The following is an 11,372-nucleotide window of genomic DNA, read 5'->3' as shown; positions in this document are numbered from 1 at the left end:
AGATATGTTGCATGTTGACGTTGCTTAAGATATGTTGCATATTGACGTTACTTAAGATATGTTGCATATTGACGTTACTTAAGATATGCTGCATATTGACGCTGCTTAAGATATGTTGTATATTGACGTTACTTAAGATACGTTGCATATTGACGTTGCTTTAGTATGTAGCGAAGTGATGATGCTTAAGATAAGTTGCACTTTGTTTACTTGAAGGTGTTAGTGTATTTACTTTGAAGTTTTGTAGCGCGTATCCTTAGACGTTTTGAATTGTGTCGTTGCTTAGAGATACTTTATAGTGACGTTCCATGTTGGTTTTACTGTCGAGATAATTAAGGTCTATAATCTAAAAAATAATTTAACAGACGCATATTTACTAATATCTTAATTCATCTTCAACTAGGCTTCGACACTTATGATTTGTCTCTTAATTTTCTTTTCAGTCTTTTATGGAATGGTATTAAAATATTGAAAATATGTTCTGTCAGACGAAATATATTAATTTAGTTGTGTATTTTTCCATTATTGTCTGCAATAGAAAATTCACTTTGGATTCATTATGGAGGGCGTAGTAAACAGAGATAACCTACAAAATACAAAATTGCTAAAAATTTCTCATTACAGATTAAATATCAAAACATGTTCTGCGCTGAGAGTTGTAAACTTTTCAGTTCAATGAGCAAATTACTTACGTTTGATTGCTGCGATCTGGTCGGACATCATCTCGTAGAAGATATGGTAGGAACGCTCGGCGGGTTGTTGGGAGATAACACGAGCCTTCTCCAGCAGGTAGACCTCAATATCAGCACCAGACAGCTTGCCGTTGGGTTGGAAGTGGATACGGATGAACTTACCCTGTGTGCAGGAGAGATGATTATCATTTATTAAAGTTTCACTAGTCAGTAAGACAGATTAATATTTATCATTTCTATGTACTTTTTTCCACTAGAAGTTTATTAGTATATTGAAGACCGCCTTAAAAAAGCAGTCGAGAACAAGATAACGACAAACTTACGAAGCGGGAGGAGTTGTCGTTACGGGTGGTCTTGGCGTTACCGAAGGCCTCCAGTACAGGGTTGGTCTGGATGATCTGGTCCTCCAGGTTCTGATACCACAATGCAAGAATTATTTTAATGACGAGTATTCGCAAAAAAAAAAATAAATAAAAAATAATAGTAGTGCAAAATAGTTTCAAGTGATAAAGAGATGATCAGAACTGCATATTGCTTATATACATAATTGTATAAGTTTGTTGTAGCTTAAGAAGCAGACTTGAAAATTTTCATAAGTTTGTTGATATTTTTCACCTGCTTTTCTGCTTCGCCGGGTTTCTTTTCCGTTGCGCCGACGTTGGCGAAATAGGAGAGTACCTTCTTAGTGTTCTCAGTCTTACCAGCACCAGACTCACCGCTGTGGATGATATAAAATTATAGAATTCTCTTTCTGTAATTATATGAAACTTAAATTTACTCATTAGTGAGTGAACCCTTATGAATATAAATTTTAGATGACTTCCTTCATTAGTGTTTTCATCAGTATTGCTTGGATCACTAGCTGTATGATTTTGTCTAAATTAATAGTCATTTAATTAAGGATTACTTACGTGATAAGCATAGACTGGTTCTCACCACCTGTTAAAAGATTAAGTATATTATTAGGACTTTTTATTAGTTACTTTGGTTATATGTCTCCAGTTTCGCATATTGCATAATTCGACAATATTTGAAACCACGAAAGATTTGGAAGTTTTTACATATTATGCACTTAATAATAATACACACACTAACCTTGCATCATGTTCATGTAAGCACCGTCAGCAATGGCAAAGAGATGGGGAGGCACCTCATTACGCCTCTTGCACTGGTAGATCTTGACCACACGGTTGGTGTAGATGGGGTAGCGCTTGTAGGGGTTGATGGCGATACAGAAGAGACCAGAGTAGGTGTAGATGAGCCTGTTGACGTAACGGGACTTCAAGTTGTAGAGGACGGAGGCGTCGTTAAGGTAGGTCAAGTTGGACATGTCCTCACATTTTTCGTACTTGGGAGGGTTGACCTGACCCACCTGATCCTTCTTCCAGTTCTTGGTCTCACCGTTGGCCATAACGGTGACAAGGTCGCCCTTGGTGCCTTGGATCAAACCTTCAACAAAGCCCTCTTCGGGATGGGGAACCCAACAAGATTTCTTTGCATCGTAAGGCTTTGATTGATCCTGTAGCCTCATCTCCCTGGAGATGAACAAGAACTCGGTGGGATCCGGGTCAGGACCCGTGGACTTCTTAACGTGGCCGGGCATGTTGGTGGTGAGTGCCTAAAGTCGTCTGATTCTCAGAATAATAGCAAATCCCCTCTGGATGTTCCTGCAAAGACGTGTAAATATATTAGCTTACATAATATGAACATGAAAGCTACATTCCAGGCATCTATACACAATACTGTTTTAAGACTTATTAATATACAACAATGTTATGGGTGAACAAATTCTTTAATGACTTAAACAACATAAATATTGTTCACACTTGAGCCTGTTACCATCCTGGCAACCACCACTCTAATTCCCTCCTCGGTACTGTTGAGGATAAGTCTCAGAATTTTTTATTAGAGTTAATTACTACTTGAACTTCCACCACTTATTACAAAGATTATCGAGCAGGACTCGACCTGCCCCTTCAGAGCATCAAAGTACAGAGTACTATACCACACAGTCACAAAAGACAATTATGGTCACCCAGTAAGCACTGAGGGTCCCAGGACAGTTCTAGAGGTGGTTCCTCCCTATATATATATATATATATATATATATATATATATATATATATATATATATATATATATATATATATATATATATATATATATATATATATATATATATATATATATATATATTATTATTATTATTATTATTATTATTATTATCATCATCACTCTGACCGATTCCCACCAAGGCAGGGTGGCCCGAAAAAGAAAAACTTTCACCATCATTCACTCCATCACTGTCTTGCCAGAAAGGTGCTTTACACTACAGTTTTTAAACCGCAACATTAACACCAGTATATATATATATATATATATATATATATATATATATATATATATATATATATATATATATATATATATATATATATATATATATATATATATATATATATATAGTTTTCTTCCCAGTGTGTGTGTATTAGAGAAGTATCACTTAAAATTTAGATATGTACGAGGATGTCTTCCTTATTTTGCGATGCGGATGCATATGCGGATATCTGTTTACAGTAAGATGCGGATGCGGATGTAAGAAACTGTGCGGATGTTCCGCGGATGCGGATAGCCGATACATGTCTAGTGTGTATACCACAGTTTTAATGACTATCAGTGGCGTGTTTATCCGCGCATCATGATGTACGTCACAGATATAGCCAATAAGTAAAAAAAAATATATTCGCCAGAAGGTGCGTTCATTTATATTCTCATATATTATTATGTTAAATTTGTAGGTAAATGACGGATTATTGACCCCCCTTATAAATTAGAAATTAAACCTAAAAAATAAACAAAAAAATTCTTTTGACTATTAAACACGTATTTTCTAACAAAAAATGGGTTTTTCTCTTTTTTCAGTTTTCCGTAAAATTAGTAAAAAAACTTATTAATTGCAAGTCTTAGATGGTGAAATAAAATACTCAGGAGTTTGTCTTAAATATCGAGGAAGTTGATTAAATTTAAGACCTGATAAAATACTTCGTGATTAGTCAGTTTTTTTTTTTCGAGAAATGCATCAATGTCTAGTATGGCGTAACCGACAAGTGGTCACAAAGACAAGGCTGATATTCATTATTAAAAGATTTTATCTAGATGAGGCTTTATAAAGTACAAGTACTTTATCAAGTACGTGTACTTGATAAAGTCTTATGTTCTAGAAACGCCATATTAATTGAGGTCACCTTTTGCTACCTGTGTCTTAAAACCAAAAAAATATTTGTCTTTCACTGTCTTGAAGTTCTTCATTTCAACAAAGTGATTCCTTGACTCTCTAAACTCTTCTTAAGGGGCATGTCAGTTCCTCTTAAGGGGCATGTCAGTTCCTCTTAAGGGGCATGTCAGTTCCTCTTAAGGGGCATGTCAGTTCCTCTTAAGGGGCATGTCAGTTCCTCTTAAGGGGCATTTCAGTTCCACTTAAGGGGCATGTCAGTTCCTCTTAAGGGGCATGTCAGTTCCTCTTAAGGGGCATGTCAGTTCCTCTTAAGGGGCATGTCAGTTCCTCTTAAGGGGCATGTCAGTTCCTCTTAAGGGGTATGTCAGTTCCTCTTAAAGGGCATGTCAGTTCCTCTTAAGGGGCATGTCAGTTCCTCTTAAGGGGCATGTCAGTTCCTCTTAAGGGGCATGTCAGTTCCTCTTAAGGGGCATGTCAGTTCCTCTTAAGGGGCATGTCAGTTCATCTTAAGGGGCATGTCAGTTCCTCTTAAGGGGCATGTCAGTTCCTCTTAAGGAGCATGTCAGTTCCTCTTAAGGGGCATTTCAGTTCCACTTAAGGGGCATGTCAGTTCCTCTTAAGGGGCATGTCAGTTCCTCTTAAGGGGCATGTCAGTTCCTCTTAAGGGGCATGTCAGTTCCCTTAAGGGGCATGTCAGTTCCTCTTAAGGGGCATGTCAGTTCCTCTTAAGGGGCATGTCAGTTCCTCTTAAGGGGCATGTCAGTTCCTCTTAAGGGGCATGTCAGTTCCTCTTAAGGGGCATGTCAGTTCCTCTTAAGGGGCATGTCAGTTCCTCTTAAGGGGCATGTCAGTTCCCTTAAGGGGCATGTCAGTTCCTCTTAAGGGGCATGTCAGTTCCCTTAAGGGGCATGTCAGTTCCTCTTAAGGGGCATGTCAGTTCCTCTTAAGGGGCATGTCAGTTCCTCTTAAGGGGCATGTCAGTTCCCTTAAGGGGCATGTCAGTTCCCTTAAGGGGCATGTCAGTTCCTCTTAAGGGGCATGTCAGTTCCTCTTAAGGGGCACGTCAGTTCCTCTTAAGCCTCACTCACAACACACTTTCCCTCAATAACGCTGTGTTTTATACATTCTAATGGTAACACCATCAACAATATATTGTATACGTCTTCTTGAAGCTCAACTGCTTAATTTTCTAATGATTTTAGTTGTCAGAATATTTTCAAGCGTTGCAAACACTTAAAGAAAACCAAAAACAACTGTTATAATTTCAAAACAATGAAAAGTTTATCTGGCGTCACATATCATAATATCAACAATGTTTATTCTGTTTATCAACAAAGTTAATTAAGCTTTCCTGTTATCCATAAATGAGACGGATTACAAGCCCGTATCATACACAATGCTTCTGTTCCAGTATTATTAAAACTATCATTACACGCCTCTACTTGAACGCTTTGCAATGATTTGGATTGTAATTAGTTCCCAGTGTTTTCAAATGTAGGGTATTTTTCTAAAATAATTATAAAACTATTTAAATAAATAGTAAATGCAATATCAACTTGTATAACTTACAAGTCGCTCTTCACTGCACCACCACGAGCACACCTTGTCGAGCACACCACCGTCTCGAGCACCCACCGGAGGGCGTCTGAGGGCGCCAGCTCCGCCGACTTACCAGGTCGCCACGTGAGGTGTAACACAACCTCTGGTAAGTTAAGAATAGCACCCCGCCAGGCATGGTCACTCCCGACGCCTTTTCCTTCTTGGCATCCCACTGTATCCATGATACCAACTAACTGCCTGAGCCTGTGTAATCGGCCTGATATAGAACAGAATTCCTCCGCTTTATCTTAATGAAGCAAACTTATTTCCGAAATCTCATTCATATCGATATTGAAAATTGGTTGTACATACGTGTCTTGCTTCTGCTTTACATATTTCTTGTGCTTAGAGCCGTTTCCATATTTGGAAAGATGCGTGCGAATCCTCGCTCAGTCTTCTTAGAAAAAACAACACGTTTCTTTGATATTTTTAAGTTTCCGTATGAATTCAAATGTCTACAATTTTTTACGTTATATGTATATATATCTTGACTTCATTTCTCGGAAAAGTTTTTGAAACATGTTGAACTCTAATATGGTTTCTCTCCTGTATGTGTCGTTTTTAGGCCTCAGTTCTAAGGAAATTCGTTTAGACTCGTTGAAAACATGTTTTGTCTCCTGTACGAAATTTTACTTATGTGCTGTAGTTATAATGTCTCAGGAAAGTCATTTAGAAGCACTGAAACTGATCTGATGTCTCTCCTCTATGGCTTCCTGTCTTTTATATTCTTGACTTCACAGAATTTTTTTTTAAATTTGTTTAACACTGATGTGATTTATAACCTGTGTATTTTATATTTCATATTAAATGTGATTTCTTTCACGAATTTTATTTAGATATATTGAACACTTAACATGGCGTCTCCTATATGAAATAATGTTTCTTAGTCTTCATTTAATGGCTCAACAAATCTATTTTGACTTGTTAACATTGTTGACTTGTTAATATTATTTTCTCTCCTGTTTTATGTGTCATTTTAGACTTGACTCCTCAAGAGTTCAATTACTTTGACCACTTAACTTTTTTTCTCTCCTGTATAAACTCTTATGTTATAATTGACTTGATTTCTCAGCTAAGTCATTTATATACACAAATGTACTTTTTCATAAATAACAAAAAGGCACAATACCGTGACTGGAGCGATACACAAATAACCCACACATAAAAGAGAGAAGCTTACGACGACGTTTCGGTCCGACTTGGACCATTGACAAAGTCACAGTGTGACTTTGTCAATGGTCCAAGTCGGACCGAAACGTCGTCGTAAGCTTCTCTCTTTTATGTGCGGGTTATTTGTGTATGTACGTTTTCCTTCTGTATGAATTATGTCTCGTATCAAAGCTGTTTTCTCTGGAAATTCATTTAGACATTTTGAGACAGATATTGTTTCTACTTTCAGGTAAACTTTCTGAATTCTTCTGTGTCTTGTTAAATTATTTTTTTGTGAAAAGTCATTAAGGCACATTGAGAACTGATATGGTTTTTTTCCCCTATATGAACTATGGTATTAGTGTATGATAACAGTGTATCCAATAGATACACTGTACACTGGTATGGTTTCTCTCCTGCAAGAACTGATTATGTATCATATTTGATTCACTGTTACGACAAAGACACAATTTACTTCAGAAAATATACTTGTATAAGTATAATGCAAATGTGTATGTGAGAGGGATGGTATAGCAGATTTAGAATGCTGTAAAACAAACCTTATGTATCTGTTGAGTAACATTCGATTAATATCAATCATTTTATTAGAAATATACTGAATCATCTTCCATAATTTACTCTGTTTCATCCATATTTCAAGTTTTATGTTTCATCGTCTACTTCTCACTAGTCAGTTCCTTTCTCCCTGTCTGTGTGTGACTTGTGGTGAAGCTGAAGAACATTTATCCATTCAGCCATTTTGCTGAAATCCTGGTTCTTATACTTACCGGAGTACCTGTAGGGACCTCGGAGAACTTTTAGGCTATTCTTATAACAGTGCCATTTTAATGGATTTTTTAACGGATGCCGGTTAATTTAACTTAGTGTAATAGTATTTGTGTCGCACGTACTGTTAGTTTTAATTTTTCTAACTTAATTCCATCCTGGAGGTTCTTGTGTGTGTTCTCTAGTTATTTATTATTGTTAAGAGTCCCCTGGGATATATCAGGTTAAAATAATCTTCAAATCTGAAAATTTTCTTTTAATAATAATAATAAAATTATATTAATAATAATAATCATAATAATAATGTAATATATTAATGTTAATAATAATAATTTTTCAAACTGTACCAACATATACAATAATTTAAAAGGACATAACATGCACAGGAGTTATATATCAGTTTCTATATTTCTTAAGAAAGACTATATTGTTATCTGTATTTTCACATATTTTAGACACTGGATGATGATTTGGTTTTCTTGTGAGAGTTCTCAAGTGTTCTGTACGATTTTTTTTTTTGTTCTCTGAACACTGATATGGTGTCCTTGGATTGTGAGGATTATCTTAACGACGGCGAAGAGCTCTTGTTCCAGGGAACTGGGTCGTAACTGATTGCTTCCCATTTCCCAGGCAGTAACCCCCCTCCCCCTACAAATATAGGGCTTTCATATTACTTATAATAATAATAATAATAATAATAATAATAATAATTATTATTATTATTATTATTATTATTATTATTATTATTATTATTATTATTATTATTATTATTATTATTATTATTATAATGTCTAGGCTGTGGCGGCCTGGTTTGTACAGCAGGATGTGTGATTGTGAGAGTGATTGTGAGAGATGACTAGTGTAGTGTTGATCTTCATCTTTCTCATCATATAACCTTGGCTTGCCTTATGGCACTTACTAAACCACTTACAAAATACCTGTGAATCCTTAATAATTTCCAGTCGGTTTTTTGAATATTTAAAAAATGTAATAGAGATATATTTTAATACATAAATTTTGTAATTGCGACTGAATAAGTACTTCCATAATTGAATATTCCGTGTGCAGGCCTTCACAGTACGTGCTGTTTGATTCTCAGTGGCCCTTTTCAGTCGCATTTACAAAAAAAGTCAACTTTTCGAGCTTTGAGGTTGCTTTATAAGAGCTGTGGCTTATTCGTGTGTTTTATTTCAAATGAACAAGCATTGTAAGTACGGAAATAACCCGCACATAGAAGAGAGGAACTTTCGATGACGTTTCGCTCCGACTTGGACCATTTACAAAGTCACACTACGGAGAGGAGAATGGGAGGGAGTATATAAAGGCAGGAGTTGGTAGTAGTAGTAGTGGAGTAGAAGGTAGTAGTAGTGGAGTAGAAGGTAGTAGTAGTGGAGTAGAAGGTAGTAGTAGTGAAGTAGAAGGTAGTAGTAGTGGAGTAGAAGGTAGTAGTAGTGGAGTAGAAGGTAGTAGTAGTGGAGTAGAAGGTAGTAGTAGTGGAGTAGAAGGTAGTAGTAGTGGAGTAGAAGGTAGTAGTAGTGGAGTAGAAGGTAGTAGTAGTGGAGTAGAAGGTAGTAGTAGTGGAGTAGAAGGTAGTAGTAGTGGAGTAGAAGGTAGTAGTAGTGGAGTAGAAGGTAGTAGTAGTGGAGTAGAAGGTAGTAGTAGTGGAGTAGAAGGTAGTAGTAGTGGAGTAGAAGGTAGTAGTAGTGGAGTAGAAGGTAGTAGTAGTGGAGTAGAAGGTAGTAGTAGTGGAGTAGAAGGTAGTAGTAGTGGAGTAGAAGGTAGTAGTAGTGGAGTAGAAGGTAGTAGTAGTGGAGTAGAAGGTAGTAGTAGTGGAGTAGAAGGTAGTAGTAGTGGAGTAGAAGGTAGTAGTAGTGGAGTAGAAGGTAGTAGTAGTGGAGTAGAAGGTAGTAGTAGTGGAGTAGAAGGTAGTAGTAGTGGAGTAGAAGGTAGTAGTAGTGGAGTAGAAGGTAGTAGTAGTGGAGTAGAAGGTAGTAGTAGTGGAGTAGAAGGTAGTAGTAGTGGAGTAGAAGGTAGTAGTAGTGGAGTAGAAGGTAGTAGTAGTGGAGTAGAAGGTAGTAGTAGTGGAGTAGAAGGTAGTAGTAGTGGAGTAGAAGGTAGTAGTAGTGGAGTAGAAGGTAGTAGTAGTGGAGTAGAAGGTAGTAGTAGTGGAGTAGAAGGTAGTAGTAGTGGAGTAGAAGGTAGTAGTAGTGGAGTAGAAGGTAGTAGTAGTGGAGTAGAAGGTAGTAGTAGTGGAGTAGAAGGTAGTAGTAGTGGAGTAGAAGGTAGTAGTAGTGGAGTAGAAGGTAGTAGTAGTGGAGTAGAAGGTAGTAGTAGTGGAGTAGAAGGTAGTAGTAGTGGAGTAGAAGGTAGTAGTAGTGGAGTAGAAGGTAGTAGTAGTGGAGTAGAAGGTAGTAGTAGTGGAGTAGAAGGTAGTAGTAGTGGAGTAGAAGGTAGTAGTAGTGGAGTAGAAGGTAGTAGTAGTGGAGTAGAAGGTAGTAGTAGTGGAGTAGAAGGTAGTAGTAGTGGAGTAGAAGGTAGTAGTAGTGGAGTAGAAGGTAGTAGTAGTGAGTAGAAGGTAGTAGTAGTGGAGTAGAAGGTAGTAGTAGTGAGTAGAAGGTAGTAGTAGTGAAGTAGAAGGTAGTAGTAGTGGAGTAGAAGGTAGTAGTAGTGAAGTAGAAGGTAGTAGTAGTGAAGTAGAAGGTAGTAGTAGTGAAGTAGAAGGTAGTAGTAGTGAAGTAGAAGGTAGTAGTAGTGGAGTAGAAGGTAGTAGTAGTGAAGTAGAAGGTAGTAGTAGTGAAGTAGAAGGTAGTAGTAGTGGAGTAGAAGGTAGTAGTAGTGAAGTAGAAGGTAGTAGTAGTGAAGTAGAAGGTAGTAGTAGTGAAGTAGAAGGTAGTAGTAGTGGAGTAGAAGGTAGTAGTAGTGAAGTAGAAGGTAGTAGTAGTGAAGTAGAAGGTAGTAGTAGTGAAGTAGAAGGTAGTAGTAGTAGTAGTAGTAAAGGTAGTAGTAGAAGGTAGTAGTAGTAGTAGAAGGTAGTAGTAGTAGTAGAAGGTAGTAGTAGAAGGTAGTAGTAATAGTAGAAGGTAGTAGTAGTAGTAGAAGGTAGTAGTAGTAGTAGAAGGTAGTAGTAGTAGTAGAAGGTAGTAGTAGTGGAGTAGAAGGTAGTAGTAGTGGAGTAGAAGGTAGTAGTAGTGGAGTAGAAGGTAGTAGTAGTGGGGAGGTAGTAAGGATGAGGAGTCAGTTAAACGCTAAGAAAGAGAAGCACTGCAAGAGAGCTATATGCTTTTTTTTTTGTTATTTAAGTATTGTAGTGCTCGTGACAACAGTGTAAGCCAGAGGAAGGCCTCGGTCAGGTGACCAAAAAGCTCCAACGGCGGGTCATCATCTAAGACTCTCGTGAGGAAACACTTCTCCTGTTTCCTGACGAACCTTACCGAACAGAACCTACATTACTGACACGTTATATCTTTGGTATTTATGCCAGTTATATCTTTATATTGTTAGATGCTGGCAAGGCATATGTAATTAATTATATAAAAGGATAAGCCCATTCATCAGCATTTACTAAACAAATCTTAAAGCCCATATAATAAAAAATTGGTACCAAATGTAAATGTGCAGCGATACGACATTAGGGAAACGTTAAGCTGACTGAAAACTTAAGTGAATATACAAACTTCCCAGTGAGCGAAACGTTTCCATGATAAATGTCTTAGTGATGCACTTATGTTTGGTTTAAATGTTTTTAGTGGTGTCATTCGTGGGACATAACAAGTGTAAGTAAGGAGCTCAGCCTCTGGTGAAATGCAAGGTCTTACGTGAGTTATATAACTTAATTAGTTTAGATATTGACTCCTCAGGCGGGGCAGCATAAACTAGGGACTCCTCATGTTGCCCAGCATGAGCTATAGATC

General features: G+C 37.2%; 2 protein-coding genes across 3 annotated transcripts in view; both read right to left on the bottom strand.

Moving 5' to 3' along the window:
- The window catches only part of LOC128697535 (myosin heavy chain, muscle), a 23,580-nt gene extending 17,930 nt beyond the window's left edge, over window positions 1-5,650 (bottom strand). Inside the window, exons 1-6 of one of the 2 annotated variants that reach the window (XM_053789302.2) lie at window positions 5,497-5,650; window positions 1,788-2,359; window positions 1,604-1,631; window positions 1,308-1,410; window positions 1,016-1,105; window positions 693-855 (exon numbers count right to left, since the gene is read on the bottom strand). In XM_053789302.2, coding sequence (XP_053645277.1) covers window positions 693-855; window positions 1,016-1,105; window positions 1,308-1,410; window positions 1,604-1,631; window positions 1,788-2,295 — 892 coding nt within the window. In that variant the 5' untranslated portion in view covers window positions 2,296-2,359; window positions 5,497-5,650. Of the gene's footprint in view, window positions 1-692; window positions 856-1,015; window positions 1,106-1,307; window positions 1,411-1,603; window positions 1,632-1,787; window positions 2,360-5,496 lie in introns of those variants that run through there. The other variant, XM_053789303.2, reaches the window with a different exon arrangement.
- LOC128706036 (uncharacterized) overlaps window positions 1-11,372 on the bottom strand; it is a 96,422-nt gene that overhangs the window by 63,892 nt on the left and 21,158 nt on the right. Inside the window, exon 23 of the mRNA XM_070093872.1 lies at window positions 5,530-5,698. Coding sequence (XP_069949973.1) covers window positions 5,530-5,698 — 169 coding nt within the window. The remainder of the gene's footprint in view (window positions 1-5,529; window positions 5,699-11,372) is intronic.

Source organism: Cherax quadricarinatus, chromosome 44, assembly GCF_038502225.1.
Source record: "Cherax quadricarinatus isolate ZL_2023a chromosome 44, ASM3850222v1, whole genome shotgun sequence".
NCBI lineage: Eukaryota > Metazoa > Arthropoda > Malacostraca > Decapoda > Parastacidae > Cherax > Cherax quadricarinatus.
This window is presented reverse-complemented; position numbering and strand designations above follow the sequence as displayed.